General features: G+C 38.4%; 1 protein-coding gene across 2 annotated transcripts in view; it reads right to left on the bottom strand.

The window, feature by feature from the left end:
- Positions 1-18,450, bottom strand: part of RANBP17 (RAN binding protein 17) — a 323,820-nt gene that overhangs the window by 20,970 nt on the left and 284,400 nt on the right. For both annotated transcript variants that reach the window (XM_035014133.1, XM_035014141.1), the window contains 2 exons: positions 18,082-18,220; positions 6,946-7,112 (listed from right to left, as the gene is read on the bottom strand). In XM_035014133.1, the coding sequence (XP_034870024.1) occupies positions 6,946-7,112; positions 18,082-18,220 (306 nt within the window). The remainder of the gene's footprint in view (positions 1-6,945; positions 7,113-18,081; positions 18,221-18,450) is intronic.

Genomic DNA, 18,450 nt, shown 5'->3' with positions numbered 1-18,450 from the left:
AAAAAAAAAGAAGAAAAAAAAAAAGTTATATACTTTAACTTTCTAAACTGATCTTTAGGGGTGGTGGTCACAGATTCATCATTCAAGAGTTTTATTGCCATCTGGACTTTTATTATGTGGCTGTTACCTAGATACTTTTGTCCAACCCTGGTCCTCTCATATATTCTGATTTGATCCTTAGTAATTAGATTGTGTACACACACACACACACACTTACTCAAATATGGTTATTTTGAAGATTAAAAAAAATGTTTGGGAGGTGTTAACTGAGTTTCATTTGACTGTTGACTGCATCCATTCTGCTTGCAAAGACACAACCCAAATGTAAATAAATGCCCTCTTTAAATTTTAATAGACACCTACGTATAGAATCAAATGTAAGAGCAAAATAACAGCATCCTTTTTAATCAAGTAATCAAAAAAGTATGCTTCAAAAATTATTAAAACATGAGCAGTCCCACATGGGATGGCTACGACAAGTATCACGGATCACGCTTTGGGAGATCTTGGTTCTGAAAGCTCTAGGACTACATCATACATTGGTGGAAAACTGGTAACCAGACTTACCGTGCTGGCCTGCAGAGTGTTCTCTTTTTTTTGTTTTGTTTGAAATTTTCAATCAGTGGCCAACATCAAAAAACCTGGATTTCCGGTTCTCTTTGGGGTTGGGAGAGGTAATCTCAATAGAGCTGCCAACATTGGGTCGTACCTTCTTACAGGGCAAGAATGAGCTGGCCCTGTGTGGAGGCTGCCCCCGTAGGACCGGGATGTGTACTCAACTTGGGTTGCTTTCCTAAGTTTCAAGTTTTCTGCTTGGCTCTGTAGGCATCTTAGTTTGTAGAATGGAAAGGATAGGGAGAGGGACGCTCAAAGGTATCACTTTGAGACTTGCCAACGTGAGAAGCCCTTAAGAACTAACAGTACCGGGCGTCTGGGTGGCTCAGTTGGTTAAGCGACTGCCTTCGGCTCAGGTCACGATCCTGGAATCCCGGGATCCAGTCCCGCATCGGGCTCCCTGCTCGGCGGGGAGTCTGCTTCTCCCTCTGATCCTCCCCCTCTCATGCTTTCTGTCTCCCATTCTCTCTCAGATAAATAAATAAAATCTTTAAAAAAAAAAGAAAAAAAGAACTATCAGTACCCAGTAGCAGAAGCAGCTTCCTTTAGAGAAGAGAAGCTGTTTGCAACTAGAAAGAGGTGACGACTGGTATTCTATACTGATGAGTCCGTGGTGAGAGTCACGATGAAGCCTAGAGATGCACTGGGTACGGGGGACAGAGAGAGAGCACCTGTTGCTTCCCCATCTTCATTTCACAGCTGCCATATTGCGTCTATCCGAGAAAAACGAGGTTGGAACAAACCTCAAGAGCTACCTCAAAGACATTAAAGGAAAGGAACACAGGAACATCATGAAGCAGTGATGCTATTAGACTCTGCCGGCCTTCTCGAGGATACAGGTCCCACTCCCATTTTATACTCTCAGTGTCTGGCAACAGAATTACTGATTGGGTGTGGGTGTAGGGTAGGGGAGAGGAAGGTCTGTTCTCTCTGCCTCAGTGAAGGTGGGAAGCACAAGGCTCTCTGTACCAGCTGGCAAAGCAACCTCCCTCTCCCTTGCCCACCGCCTCGCTGGGTCACTGCCCATCTGTTTCATCCCGGCTGCAACACGAAGTTGGAGTATAGGATAACTGCTCTAAATCATTCTACCTTAAGGATGGCCCCAGTGGGACTTACTGGAAGCTCAGCTTGCCTCAGTGTGAGTGCTGAAAACATACATACCACCTCAGATTAGTAGCCGTCAACAAGCTATAGCTTTGTGGTTAAGCATGTGAACTCTGGAGTTCAACAGGCCAGAATTGTAGTTTTTCCACTTACTACGTGTGACCTTGGGCAACTCAGTTACTTAATCTTTTTGTGCCTCAGTTTCTATATTTAGAAAATGGCTATCATAATACCACCACTTCACAGACATACTGTGATGATGAAATCAGATTACACACATACGTAAAAAGCTTAAGCTGCACACAGTAAGCACTTATATTTTGCCAATATCATTTTTTTCTAGAAATAAATACATAGTCCACGCACAGAGTGCCGTGAAGAAAACGGAGATTGTGGCAGCACGTGCAAAAACCAGTTCTGTCCTGAAACGTGAGTTCCTGCTCTCTACTTTGGTGTCTAATGACCTATCCCTGGCTTCCTTTAAACCCTCTATACCCATGTTGTCCTCTGATCTAGTTGTGAATGTTCCTTCAGCATGTGTTTTGGGTACCAATCTACTGCCATATTTTTGATAATAAAGTGGCAAATCAACCAGACTGAGCTAATGGGTCATGTGGAGGGCACACCTTCTATTTAGGGTCCACCAGAAATGCCTTTAATAACATTAGACGATCTGGCTAATTATTTTTTAAGAGGATAAGAGAACATGAATATACTTCATCTGCTTAAGTGTTTCCCACCGCTAAGTGGGAAACCGCTAAGAGTGTTGCTAAGGTTCTATAGGCCAAAATCTCAACATCAGTTAAATATGCGACTACACTTTCTCCTACTTAGTATTAGGGAATGGAATCTTAAGTATGAAAGATGTCTTGTATAGGATGTCAAAATGTTGAGCAGTATCATTTCAATCTAAACACAAAAATGAAAAAAGAGCAGATGATTTCCCTCTTGCTGTAATTCACTTTGGGATGCATGTCATGGAGAACACTATACAAAAGCAATTTTCATTGATTGACTGACTGATTGAGGAAAAGGGTGAATGTTCTTTCAGCACACATCCCTACTGAAGTATGATTCTTACAGCTCCTGACAGCTCTTCACAATTTGTAGTTAAATGCCAGGTTGGGGGTGGGGGTGGGGGGATGGAGGGAGGAAGGAAGGGAGGGAGGGAGTGAAAGAGAGAGATAATCATAATAAGAACTTTTTGGGGGGTTTTATGATAGCTGACTTATACAAAATAGTTAAATAGATGAGGGTGAGATAAATTCAAACCTAAATGTTCTATTTGTCCCTTCAATGTATTTAGATTTTAGAGAATATAATTGCTAAAAATACCTTGTTAATAAGTTAACAGCATAACCTAATCAGTAATACTGACAACCACTGAGTTCTTGTTCTACTTCTGCAGAAGGTGCCCCTCTCTCCAGAGCAATTACTTATAGCTGCAATTCGGACTTAGAGAAGCATTCGGCATCAGTGCCCTATTCTTATAATCTGAAAAAGAATCCGTCACCTCTCTGAACTGCCCCTCTAATTCTATAAAACACACTCCTCCATTTACCTAATTTGGGCAAATCTTTCACTCTGTGATATAACTAAATGAAAGCTGATCTATGGCTTACATAAGAGGCAAACACTTAACATGACCAGAGGTAAAACTGAAAAAAATTCATACAGAAATTTAATTTTCCAAATTGCTGTAGCCCATCTGTGCCTAATCACTGTTACTATTGGCTTGTTCTTAAGATTTTAGTTTATCTTTCTAATGGCATAAGAACACATGGGGAATATTTATTCTTAATATACGTAAACTGGGTTCTCCTCAAGTGCTAAGTCCAAGGAATGCTGGTGAGACAATAATTCTTATTTGCAATGGTTTCACTTAATTACAGTGGATCTTCAAATAGACTAAATTTAATGCTAGCAAAGTTAGATTTGTTTACAGATTATGGAAGATGGCTTATTTGGAGAATATTTGTAAAAACACTGAGGATCTCAAACCACATAACAGATCATAATAAGCATATTTCCAGGTGAGAGGCGCTTAAAATGTGCTTCCCAGGCTGTTGCACACCAATCACAAGGCCTACAAGGATGCTGGAAAACCTTTTATGTGGGTTCACGCTTCGCTTGCTACGGAAGCTTGAGGACATAAACTTTTGCAATTTGGAACTGACACTCTTCATGCAATTACGCTTCCAGCAATATATATCCAGGTTGGGGGGAAAAACAGCTCAAACTAGTAAATAATTGCAGTATCATTGCATCAGTTTAGTTTAAAGAGCTGACAAACCCTCTCTAAACTCTAAGCACAATTAGTCATTAGGGTCTAGTTTTTCAGCACTGTTAAGCAATTTGTAACCCATTCCTTTTAATAGGGTTAGGCATTACTTAACCGACACAGATGCCTTGAAAACTGAAACCTCGAGTTATAAAGCAGCCACCTTGTTCATTACCTTCAGTGATAGGCAAATCATCTATAAAAACAGCATTTAATGGGCAACCAATGAATAATCAATGGCTCACTTTTCATCTGAGTGTGAAAATGAGAATAATCTAATACAAAGTCCCTCTGGTAAGATGCCTAATCTTGAGTTCTGCTGCTCTTCAGGGCTGATTTATAAGGTCTTGGAAAGCTGATGTAAACAGATGATCAATGGGACCCATCCTTGCTCATAATAACCCCCAACTGGCCCACTCCCTCTTTTCCAAGTCCATCCCTTCAGGCTATTAGCTCTGTCCGGCTAATTCTTCCCACTACTCCGGCCTGCTGCTTTTACTCTGGCCATCCGTTCAGTCCAGCCGACTCAGAAGTAATTTTATACGCAGCAGAGAGCGGGTAGAATTGATTTTTCACTCAGCGCTCAGTTCCCATCTGAATAATTATCAATTTTACTGCCTCATAAAGGGAAGAGTCAAAATTTCAAATCAATTCAAAAGAGCTTTTGAGACGACAGAAACTGTGCATAAGAATAGAGGTCAAAGTTGTCAGTGACCTAAGGAGATGATGTCAGATATTACTATACCCGATAGTTGACATCAGAGGCACTCAAGATGATATAACCTAGTGCTAATGCAAATCATATTTATGCTGACTACCAGAGACCAGTCATTAATATTTAAAATGCTATCTGAAAGCCTACATTCCAAATAAATAGAATGTATTCCACTGTTAATAAAGATATATCACTACTTAGTCATATGCTATAAAGCAAAGGATTACCAAGTATTATTAACACACAGAAATTACTTAAATCAACAAATGCATGGTAATTCTGAGTAAAGACAAACTTGATCGTCTCCTGTACAACAACATCACTTGCTCTGCACCGTCTGATGGTATCTGTCTAGGATCACAGCCTATTGATTTTGGTAAAATCTACCAACTTAAAAGTTTCTGCCAAACTTTATGGGATAATAATGTGATCAGGCTGAGTGCTGGCAGGAAGGATTTGGTGGGGGACTTGTCATTTGCCATGGTGGGGTGGGGGCTGGGTCTGATTCCTGGCCAATCCATGGGTATTTCTTTTCTCCACTGGCTACCTGCTCTAAATCTGTGGTTTTCAACCTTCTCCTTGCAGAACACCGGAGGGCTATGACACACTCCCAACAGTACCAGAGGCTACTGCAGCTGGGTAGGTGGCGGGGCGGGGGGGGGGGGGGGGGGGAGAAGCGGGGTACACCCAAATCTCAATAGAATGTATAGTTTGAAATGGCATTCCTGGTGAATCTGAGATCTTATCCCTACCAACTAGGCCCTTGAGAGTCAACAGTGTAAGTGGTAAGGACTTGGGCTTTTGAGTCAAACAAACCTTGGTTCACATTCCACTTCCCAATTGCTGTGTGTCTCAGTTTATTCACCTATAAAATGGGGGTGATGATATCCACATTTCAGGGTTATTGTGGGGGTGTAAATGAGAAGAGTTCTCTGAAAGTCCTCTCCTCGTGTGTCAATCTCTGTCACCACTATATTAATCAAATTATCATGTAAGTGGTTAGTTACCTAGTAACTAACCAATTATCTCCGTCCCACCTGATAGCACCTTTAGGAGAGAAATTATGTCTTACGAGTCTCAGTGGCTCTTGCACCTTGTGCACAGAAGGTCCTCAATACATGTGCTACCTTTCTCTTCTCTTTACCGTATCACCAACGCGTGCTTAACACTTCCAGGGTCACATCAAATACTTAGAGGCCGGCGGCACCTTGTCTAGCTACACAAAATCTTAACCACACACCTCCTTGCCAGGAAGACAACAGGCTAAGACATCACCCAAAATAAGTTTACATAATTTAATTTGAATAATTGTAAAAAATGACAACCAGGAAGAAAACCTCACCTATGGCTGGCTCATTCTACGTTCATCATTTCTTTGCTCAGAGTAATACTTTCTGCTGGTGGCAGGCACCTTGTTTGTTGGCTAATAACCTTGTTGAAGTGTTTACATTTGCAAACCACAAACTATTATGAAGGTAATTTGGCAAAATAAAACAACTGGAAGCAGTATAAAGTTTCCAAAGTTAGCGGAACTGGAAAATATCATAGTGATGGTATCTCCACAGAACAATGGTATTATTCTCTTGGAAATATTTCCGACACGTGTTATTTATTTTTATGCATGCTGTTACTGTGATTTGCAGAAGTGAGTTTTTAAAAAAACAATATTAAACTTGGACCTAACTCATATTAGCCAGTCAGAAAACACATTTGAAAATGAAGAAGTTGTGGCTTTATTATTTATTACTTAAATGCTCTGGGGAATATGATCTATCTGAACCTTGATTTCTTATCTTAAATGGGAAGAATGCCAATTGTGGTATGATGAACGGAAAGCTCCCAGCAAGCTGTATGGCACCGCCTAGGAGCTCAGCAAATGGCAGTTTCCTGATGGACCAGAGTACTCACAAGGCAAACTTCAGAAGACGTTATTAGAGGCTCCAAGAAAGAAACCAGAGTGTGACTGTTTCTAGTTCTTTCTTTCAGGCCTCTGGAAGAGCTATCCTTTCTTTGAATTCTGGCTTCACTGGAGTAAGATGAACGACTTAAGAGATCTCTTGAGGGTGAGTAGTCCTGGGGCGAGTGTGCTATCCTATCTTCCGGGAAAATACTCCTAGAGAATAACTGATAAAGAGTCTTGACCGGACCATTTGCTCTAAGAGATATTCAGGGTCTAGGCTGGCTTTTGGGAAACTCTGTTTCTTAAGCCAGGTGACCGACCACCAGTTACCTGCTGTAGGACATCTGGATTTTGCTGCATAAAATGTAATAGTCTCTGACCGGCCTGGGTAGCCTCTCTGCATCGAAGTGGCTTCTTGCCCTCTTTTGCTATGTGCTTGAAGAGGTAGGTGACGACGTAGTCTAAACTGGTACAGCAGCTGGAGGAGACAACTGTATCTGTACGAACAATAAATGAGAATTCCTTCGCATTACTGAAGTGTTTTTTCATCTGATTAATTATAATGCCTCCAATTAAAAAAATCACTTTCTGGTTTCAAAGCACTTTTATCAAACTGTAAATTCCTTAAGGGCAGGGTTTTTGCCTTGCTAATCTCTTTAAACCCAGTGTATAAAGATGTGTTTGTAAGTAAATGATTCCTGGATTGGATTGGGCAGAATTTTCCATTTGTGACCTTAACAACCCTCTGTTCAACTCAAGTGACTTTATTAAATATCTCTTTGGTGCAAAGTGCTCCACTTCACACGAAACAGGGTGTAGATTGGGGCAAAGTGCTCTGTTTCAGGGGCAACCCCTACCCTGGTGTCCAAGATCTCATGATGGAGTACATAAGTCACTGGAGCACAATGCTGGGTACAAACGAGTGACACACCGCTGTGAGGATTTGAGGAAGACATCACATTTGGATGGGAATCAAAGAGACTTTTTGAAGGAGACAGAACCTGAGATGGGCCTGGGAAAGTTATTTTAGTTAGATATAAGGAAGGACATTTTTCAGGTAGAGAGATTAGCACAATATACATAAAGCGGTGGGAAGGTAGGAATTCTGGGGTCAGAGAGCTCTGGTTTCAAATCTCATCTTTTCCAATTACTTGCTCTGCTGTTACTTTGAAAGAACCACTTAACCTTTCTCATCATTTGTAAAATATCTTGCAGACTTGAATGAGAAGAAAACAACTAGAAATTCTCATAATAAAAACAGCTGATATTTAATGAGAGCTTACTGTGTTAGTTACATGAATTATTATTTTGCATCCTCACAATAATAGTTATATTATTATCCTCACTGTAATAGTTACTATTATTATTATTTCCATTCACAGGCAAGAACAGTGAGGGATTAAATGATGTGTCCACTGCCACATGGCTAGATGACTGTGGAGCCACTGTATGAAAATAAACAAGGAGCTGGATTCTAGAGCTATGTTCTTAACCGCTAAAATCAAGTAGATATTACACAAAATTAGGTAGTAAGCAAAAATATATGCAAGCATCAAACACCTTCTTAAAATACAAGGGGCTCAAAAGATGATGTACTACCGGTGTGCCCTCATGATGGAAAGACGAGGGTGTATTTGGGAGTAGGACTTTTGGTTTGAGTGAAAGAATGTATAGGGAGTCAAAAGAGAGAAGGCTGACAAAGTAGGTGGGGGTCTTCCTCGAGGGCATCCAATAGTGGGCTGAGACATTACTTTTATTTGAAAGACAACAGAGGTGTTATTAAAGGCTTCTTTTAAAGCAAGTGAGTGACATGATACAGCAACCATTTATTAATTATCTACTTTGTACATTAAAATTACTTCTAACAACCACTTTGTATATAGTAGGTGTTATTTGCATTTTTCAAGTGAGAAAAACGAAGCTGAGAGATAAAGAGCTTATCCAAAGTTCATGGTTTTTTTTTTTTTTAATTTATTTAGCACAGAGAGAGAGACAGCAAGAGAGGGAACACAAGGCTTCCCACCGAGCAGGGAGCCCGATGCGGGGCTCGATCCCAGCACCCTGGGATCATGACCCGAGCCGAAGGCAGACGCTTAATGACTGAGCCACCCAGGTGCCCCCAATGTTCATGGTTTTGATTCATAGCATGACACTACCCGGATTTTCTGGCTAAAGGTAACAGATGGACACAGTCCCGAGGAGTTTACGATTAGTAACAGAAATGACAAAAGAAACAATTAAAAACATTCAAGAAGTGGTGAAAATGGTAGATGCAGATGAGGAAAGTGGACTGGGAGAGTAGGGCTGGGAACCAGCAGATTATACACTCCCTAAGGCAGTCATTCATCTCTTATTCTCATTAATCTCTGAGCTTCTGAGACATGTGTGCCTTCCTAGATCAGAGGTGCCCTCTTAGCTGAATTAAAGAATGGGCAGACAAAGCTAATCTGAGAAAGGTTTTTACAGGTCTTGAGTTGTGTTTAATAATAATACCTAGAACTGATATAACACCATGGTTTAAAAACTCTTTCAAATACATCGTTTTGGAGAGAAATGGCATAATAAATAGAAAGAAGTAGGTCGGGAGAAAGTTTTGAAATATAGATAGATGAATGCATTTAAACTTGAGGATGATGGTAGCTGATGCAGGATCAGGAGGGGTTGTCTGAAGGTCTAAAAGATGGCCACGGACAATAGTTTGGGAAACTGCGGAGCTATGGAAGCTCCACATGCAAGTCAACTGTACTGCTATATTTTCCTTTGAAGAAAGGGGCTCTTTTTCTCCTAAAACTATGGTGTTTGATTGATTGATTGATTTTTTTATCTCCCCTCCCCCCAACTGTGTTATTTTGCAGAAAAGGGAGCTTTGGTTTTATAATTCCAGGAGGTAATATCATGCAGTGGAAAACATCTAGGCCTAAGTGTCAGGCACAGATTTGTTGAGCTTTGTTGCTTTTCTCTTTTCCTTCACATTTCTACCTCTGAAGTCCCAATCACGAAAGTAAATGGATTAAGTAACTTAATATCTACAAAAGGAAGCAAGCAGGAAATAGATACCGTTTCCCTCACCAGTGAAGAGCAATATGCTATCAATCACACAAAAATTATGAAGACTTCACATAGATTTGGTGACCACATGCCATGCAGGTTGCATTAAAAGGTTCCATTCTACTGAGTCAGCTATGAAAAAGCCAGGTAAACACTTTAGACATGAAGGTTGGAGCATATATCCTTGCAATAAAAGCAAGAAGAAGAGCTTCCATTACGGCTGATTTATGGTTGGGGACTTTGAAATGGATAAATGTTAGTTTAGGGTAGATTGAAAGGTGTGGAATCATAAGGATCAAGGGCCATTTGATCAAAAACAGAATGAATAGTGCTGAGGACTGTGTATTATTATTGGTTTTCTTTATCTGCAGCTCAAGCTATTGTTTGAGATTCAAATAATGAAACTCTCCTGACATATGAGGATGAGCAGAAGTCATGAATTTTTATATTTTGTCCCGGTTCTCGGTATTCAGAATCTTTTAAGAAGGATTCGTCTGTGATTTAGACTATTGTAGATACAATTTTTAAGCCTAATAGGCACTTCGTCCTCTCCAGCAACTTGTTGTTTGGCACTAAAAACAACCAAATGCTCCTTTTCTCCTGCAACCAGTCTCCACAGGAAGCACATGCATCATTAATAGCCCTCCTGTTCACTAAGACCCATCACGGAAAGCTGTTCTGAAAAGTTAACTGTATAGGAAAGAGTTGCTTAACTGAGTCAGGAGAATGATAATGGGGCTGAGCTAAAATCTGGCTTCGGCCCAGGATTTCTCACCATGGCAGAAGAGAGGATGGAGGTCTTGGAAAAATATGGTGTGAAAGGCAATTTCAGAAACAAAAGGCCTGTATGGGTGGTGCAGTAGTTTTGGAAACAGGTGGGCCTCGTTTTGAATCTATATTTTCTAGATGTTTTGACTTTATGGAGCTTCAATTTGCACCTCTGTAGAATATGCTTAATACCACCTACTTCGCAAGGCCTTGGGAGAAATCAGTAAGGCGAAGTGTGTAAAGGCTACCAAAGTGCCCAACACACAGTACTGTCCCCCTTTTCACTTTCCACGTGTTTTCCTGTTTCAATCCCTGAAACACCAAGCCCATCACTTAGTTTGCTAATTCATAGCTTTCTATCTTTAGCATGTTTTTGGTGGGAGAAACTAATGTACAAGGTCTCTAAGTTTCTAAATGTTTCCTGAATGTTTTGCTCCCATGTTACATTCACACCACTTCCTCCAATTCAAGAATGTGTTCAAAATAGCAACATACTCTATTAATAATGAACATTTTATTAGTAGTAGACTTGATGAGGAGACATCTGGTGGTTTCCAGTTGGTTCAACTTTTCTTTGCCTTCACCATTCCTGGTTTTTGCCTTTTGTGCCATCCTTTGCTTCTTCTTGGAACGCACCCCCATCCCTGCCCCGACTAAACTACAGAGGCCTTCCCTGATCACTTCTTCTAGAGAAGCCACATTTAATCATTCTCCCGTCATTATCCCATTTTAGATCTTTGTTTAGCACTTGTCATGACTTTTTCTTGTGTGTGGTGTTCATTTATTTATTATCTTCTCCCTCCAGAATCTAAGCTTCACATAAGCAGGGGCCTTATCCGTCTGTCTTCTTCCCTTTAGGACAGTCAAGTACCTAGTATGTGCACAGTTGACACTTACTGAATGAATGACTTGAGAATTATTATTAAGAGCAGCTTTTTGTAAGTCCTGCGCTTGGTGTCTGTATGTAAGAGTATGGTGGTGGGGGGATGATGGTGGCTGGGGAATTAAAAAGACAGAAAACATAATCTCTTTTCTCATTCACCTTTCTCTTCCCCATATTATAGTTGGCCTGAAACTAAAAATGCTGATGAATGACGATTACCAAATTTTTTTAGTATCATGTTAAGCATATTAGGTGAGTTACTACTCCATCACTGATTTGAATTTTTTTGTGCCTCCCTTTCATTTTTTCCAGAGGCTAAAGCAGAACTGAGACCTGCTTGTAACCCAAACAATAACTATAAATGCCTCTTTGCAGATCTATTATTGTTGGAAAAGGAGAAACCCAAGTGGTTATTTGCAATAGTCCTTTTTCTTGAAGACACAGGGCATGATTCACCTGGCAAACTGTGACCTATATTAGACAGATCTAGCAGAGTAGTGAGGTGGAGAGGAATGGGTTTTAGAGTTAAAGAGACTCCTAGATCAGGCTCTTATTAGTTATGTGACCTTGTGCAAGTTGTTTCACCTCTCTGAGCCAGAGCTTACTCATCTGTATAGTGAAAATAATATTACCTAATTAATTTAATTACTATATGCTAGTGGTACCTCAAGACACTGTTCCTGTCCTTTGGAAGCTTACAATCAAGGAGGAAATAAGGACAAACAGCACTATTAGGGTATGTAACCCAGTTTTGGTATGCACAGTGGTTCCGAGAATGATAAGGGCGAGCTACACATCTTGAAAACACCTATGACAGCATCAGGCACAGAGCACTTGTCCACAATTATACACTTAATAAGTGGTAGCACTGGGACTTATTCAGTATTCCCTCCATAATGCTACCCCATCAAGACTCCCTTGAGAGCCTTGTGAAAATGCAGATTCCAGGCCCAAGACCATACTTTGAGAACAACATAGCCACCTGCAACTAATTCAAAATCTTAAAGTATTAACATGACGTGAGATAAAAGAATGTCAAGGCAAACTGTAATAAGAAAAGACAAGACATCAGTTTCTGTCCATGAAGGATTAACTGCTATGAGAATTTTTCCTTCTGTCATAAACAACTAGAAAACAGGACAAAAATATGAAACAACATTTTTCAATTATTGCACAAGTAGTATAGGGCTATTAAACCAGAGAGGAGGGAGACAAATGAGGTTCCACGTATACAGTCACTGGAGCTCATTGCCCCAAGGAGTTTCCAGGCTATAGGCCTGGAAGGGGGAACCCAAACAAAGCCAAGTAGTCTCAATGAGTGGAAGAGAAACAGTTTGAACTTGGGGGGCTGAGACAGCTAGAACTCATGGGACAGAGCTTGAGAGAGTGGGAGCCATACAAAGAGAGAATTCTGGAGATCTGTAAAGGAGTCCTTTCTATCCAGTCTTCGAATAATAACAGAGATATATAATACATGTGTAGCTGGAGTTCCAGAAGGAATGGAGGTAAGAGAGGAAAAAGGTAGACCGTGATTATCTTTTTTTTTTTTTTTTTAAGATTTTTATTTATTTGACAGAGAGAGAGAGACAGCCAGAGAGGGAACACAAGCAGGGGGAGTGGGAGAGGGAGAAGCAGGCTTCTCGCAGAGCAGGGAGCCCGATGCAGGGCTCGCTCCCAGGACCTCGGGATCATGACCTGAGCCGAAGGCAGATGCTTAACGACTGAGCCACCCAGGTGCCCCCTGTGATTATCTGAAGGCAAACTATGATGACATTATTTGAAGGTGTAGGTTATACACCCTAGAGTACCACTAAAAATAAAGAAGTCTGGCTAATAAACTCATGGAGGATATAAATGGATTCATAAGAAACATTTAATTAGTCCAAACCAAAAGAAGGCAGGAAAAGGGAAAAAAGCAAAAAAGAAACAAAGCTCAAATAAAAAGAAAACAAATAGCAATATTATAGATTTAAACTCAAATACACTGGTAGTTACATTAAATGTAAATGGTTGAAACACTAATGAGAAGGCAGAGATAGTCAGATTTGATATAAAAATATGACCCAGTTATATGCTATGTATTAGGCAAGTATGTCCTATGGCCACGTACTAACTCCCAGAACCTGTGAATATGTTAGATTACATGGCAAAGAAGAAATAAGATTGCAGATGGATTAAGACTGCTAATTAGTTGAGTGAAAAGTAGGGAGATTATTCTGGATTATCTGGGTAGGCCTAATGTAATCCCAAGGGTCCTTAAAAGTGAAAGAGAGAAGCAGGAGAGGTCAGAATTAGAGGGAGATGTATCTATGGAAGAGTGGTTATAGATGCAATCTTGCTGGGGGCCATGAGCTAAGGAATTTAGGTAGTCTCTACGAAGTGGAAAAGACAAGGAAATGGAATTTCTCCTAGAAAGGAACACAGCTCTGCTGACACCTTCACTTTAGCCTGAGACCCATGTCAGATTTATGACTTAAAGAACTATAAGATGGGGTGCCTGGGTGGCTCAGTTGGTTGGGCATCCCACTCTTGATTTTGGCTCAGGTCATGATCTCAGGGTTATGAGATTGAGCCCTGCATCAGCGCTGCGCTCAGCACAGAGTCTGCTTGAGATTCTCTCCTTCTGCTCCTCCTCCACTCCCTTTCTCTCTCTAATAAATAAATAAAATATTTTAAAAAACCCAAATAGCTATAAGATAATAAATTTACATTGGTTTAAGCTACCAAGTTTGTAAAAATTGTTACAATATCAATAGAAAATATCTGCTGTCTACAAGAAACCAACTTTAATATAAAGACACAGGAATGATGGAAAAAGAGGCAACACTAATAAAAAGAAAGCTGGAGAAGTTAGTAATATTAGACAAAATAAATTTCAGAAAAAAGAGTATTACTAGAGATAAAGATGGTCATTTCTTGATAAAGGGGAAAATTCATCAAAGGGACAGAACAATCCTGAATATTTACATACCTAATAATAGAGCTTTAAAATGCTTTATATAAAAACTGATAGAACTAAAAGGAGAAATGGAAAAATCTATAATTATAGTTAGACTTCAACACTTCTCTCTTGGTAATTCATAGAATAAATAGAAAACAAACAAACAACTAGTAAGAATGTAGAAAATCTAAACATTATCAATTAGACCACTACAGAACATTCTTCCCAACAACAATGGAATGCACATTCAAGTGCCCACGTAATAGTCACATATTTTGAACCATAAAAAAGATGCAATAAAAATAAAGGTTATAACAATCATTGAGTATATCCTATGACCATAATGGAATTAAACTAGAATCAATAACAGGTATCTGGAACCCCTCTGGATATACAGAAATTAAACACTGTGCCTCTCAGTAACAATCCATTGATAAAAGAAGAAATCAGCAGGACAATTAGAAAATATTTTTAAGTTGAACAGAAAAAAACCCCAAAATACACACAAAATTTGAGAGCAATAGCTATAGCAGTGCTTAGATGAAAGCATTAAATGTGTATATCAGCAAAGAGGAAGGGTCTAAAATCAGTGATCTAAGTTTCTACATGAAAAATTAGAAAAGGAAAAGCAAAGTAAATTGAGGGAAGGAAATAACAAAGGCCGTACATAAAATTAAGGAAATAAAAGAAAACAACAGAGAAATCAATGAAAACTGAAAACTCGTTCTCTGTAATAAAACTGATAAATCTAGAGCCAGAATGATCAAGAAAAAAAAAGAGAGAAGACACAAATTGTCAATTTCAGGGATGAAAGAGGGAACATCACCATAGACCTTACAGAAATCAAATTGTAGAACAATGGGATATTATGAATAATCTTATGTCATGTCAGATGAACCTCAGATGAAACAGAGAAATTCCTTTAAAGACACAAACTACCAAATGCTACCTCAAATCTAATAAATAACTGGAATAGCCCTATATTCATTAAAAATGTTTAACTTGTAGTTAAAAACCTACTAAAAAAAAATCTAGGCCTAATGGCTTCACGGGGGAGTTCTATCAAACAATAAGTAAGAACTAATAACAATTCTACACAAACTTTTTAAGAAAATAGAAGAGGAGGGAACATTCCCAAGTCATTTTATGAGGGCATTAGACTGATGCTAAAACAAGGTAAAGATACAGGAGACTAGACAAAGAATAAAAGATATGGAAGAAGAACCATAGAAAAACTACAGAACACATCAATATCTGTCATAAACATAGATGTAAAAGTCTGTATCAAAATTTTAGAAAGCTGAATTCAGTAATATGTATGAAGGATAATATGTTGTAACTTAGTGTGGAATGCAAGGTTGGTTTAACATTCAAATATCCATCAATGTGATGATCAACATTATGTAATGTATAAACAGAACTAAAAAGAAAAACCGCATGATCATCTCAGTAGATGAAGAAAAAGAATTTGATAAAATTCAGTATTCATCCCTGATAACACTCTCAGAAAACCACAATGGAAGAGAATTTTCTCAACAAGATAAAGAGCATCTATATAAAAACCTACAGCTAACATTATACTGAATGGTGAAAGAATGAATGGAGACATTTCCTTAGAGACAAGGAAAAAATGTATGCTATCATTACTTCTATTCAACATTGTACTACATGTAGGTCCTAGCCAGTGTGATAAGGCAAGAAAAAATAAAAGCCATACAGATTGGAAAGGAAGAGATAAGCTGTCTATTTGCAAACAAGCTATTTGCAGACACATCTATGCAGAAAATCCTAAGACATCTATAGAAGTGACCAAAATTAACAGGTGAGTTTATTGAGGCTGCAGGATACAAGGTCAACATACAAAAAAATCACCTGCAATTCTACATGGTAGCCAAGAACAAAAGGAAATTGAAATTCAGTACTATGTATAATAGCATAAAAATATAAAATACTTAGTTATAAATATAACAAAATATGTACAAGAGTCATACGTTCAAAGCTACAAAAATGTTGAGAAAAATTAAGGAAGATCTAAATAAATGGACAGATACACCATTTTCAGGAATAGAACACTCAATATTGCTAATATGTCAATTCTTCCCAAATTGGGCTAGAGATTCAATGCAATCCCCACCAAAATTCCCTTATTCATTTTTTTTCTAGCAAGAGAAACTGACAAATTGACTCTAAAGCTTATATAAAAAGACAAAGAACCCAGAATAGTCAAGACAATTTTAAAAGAAGAAAACAAAATTAGAGGTCTATGCTATCTGATTTTAAGACTTACCATAAAGTTAGGACAAAAATTAAAAATCAGAGCAGTATAGAATTGGCACAAAGTAATCAAACAGAGAAAGGATATTCTTCAACAAAAGGTGCTATAACAATTGAATAACTGAATATTAAAAAACAGCTTTCATCTCATACCTAATACTATATACAAAAAGTTTAATGGAAATGGATCATAGACCTAAGCATAAGATAAAAAACTATAAAACTTGTGGAAGAAAACATAGAAACAACCTTTTTGGCCTTAGGTTAAGCAAAGATTTCTTATGATAGGACCCAAAAGACATGAACTATAAAAGAAAAAAATAAATAAATTAGACTTCCTCAAAATTAAAAACTTTGCTCTTGTAATAAGGTGATACTGTTAAGAAAATAAAAAGCCAAGACGGAAAAAATATTTGCAAAACACACATTTGATAAAGGATTTGCATCCAGAATATGTAACAAATACTTACAAGATAAACAATCCAGTTAAAAAAATGGGTAAAAGATTTGAATAAATACTCATGAAAAACATACACGAATGGCACACAAGCATGAAAAGATGTGCAAATCATTATTCAGTAAATAAATATTAAAACTACAATGAGATTCTTCTTCACACCACTAAGATGGCTAAGATTAAAAAGACTAATAATAGCAAGTGTTAGGGAGGATACAGGGAAACTGGAGCCCTCATACATTGCTGGGGAGAGCAAAATGGTACAGTCACTTTGGGAAACAGTGTCGTAGTTTTCTGTTTTTTTTTTTTGTTGTTGTTGTTGTTGTTTTTTTAAATAATGTTAAAAATACACTTAGCGTACAACTCAGAAATCCCACTCCTAGGTAGTTACCCAAGAGAAACAGTATTTGTCCACAGAAAGACTTGTACACGAATGTTCATAGTAACATTGTACAAAATAACCAAATAATAGAAACAACCCAAATAGCCATCAGTTGGTGAATATATAAATAAATTGTGATAATCCATACAATGGAATAATAACTCAGCAACAGAAAGGAATAAATTGATTTGCAAAACAACATGGACGAATCTCAGAGGCATTATGCTCAATCAAAGAAGCCAGACACAAAGGTCTATATATCATATGTTTCAACTTAGACAAAATTCTGGAAAAGGCAAACTATAGTGAAAGAAAGTAGACAGTGGTTCTTTGGGGCTGGGGCCAGGGGAAAGGGATTGATCAGAAAGGGGCATGAGGGAGCTTTTTGTGGTGAAGAAAATGTTCCATATCTTCGTTGTGGTAGTTTATGACTATGTACATACATCTGTCAGTAGTCACTGAACTGTTCACTTAAAATCAATAAGGAGTTTTATTGTGTGTAAATTATACCTTAATTAAGCTGATTAAGAAATAAGCTGTACATCAAAATACGAAAAAAGGGCATTCTCTCACTTTCAAGTAATAATTACAAAATAATCTTTCAGTTTGGGTATGCCATCTTTTCCTCTTTGTAGATCATCTCAATAAGCACTTTTATTAAGAGACCACAATCAAGCTTTTCCTCTGGAAATAATGTTCTCTGTGATACTTACCAAGAGTAGTGAGTCCCTCTGAGATAGATGTGAGAACATATAGAAGTACAGGAGGCTCTAAGTTGGTGATGAAGCTCATGTGGTCCTGGGTAAGACATTCCAGGAGTGGATAGTAAGACTGGCTCAGTTTCCGATATTGCTACAACACAGAGATAACGAAGTGTCAAGCCAAAGGGAAGCAAAAGACATGTTAAGGTCTAGTAGAAACTGCCATTTATAATATTGGAAATTGTAAACTTACTTAAACATAAATATATAAAATAAATACATGGAACACATGACATCATGATTCACAATTCAGTATTGAAAGGGGTTCTAAAAGGAATCTCTTGATCTCTAGAAATCCTAATTTGAAGCTATAGCACTGCA

The sequence above is a fragment of the Mirounga leonina genome, unplaced genomic scaffold (genome assembly GCF_011800145.1).
Source record: "Mirounga leonina isolate KUSES-001 unplaced genomic scaffold, KU_Mleo_1.0 Mir_104, whole genome shotgun sequence".
In the NCBI taxonomy this organism is placed as follows: Eukaryota; Metazoa; Chordata; class Mammalia; order Carnivora; family Phocidae; genus Mirounga; species Mirounga leonina.
The sequence above is the reverse complement of the archived record's forward strand: the minus strand, read 5'-3'. Positions and strand labels throughout refer to the sequence as shown.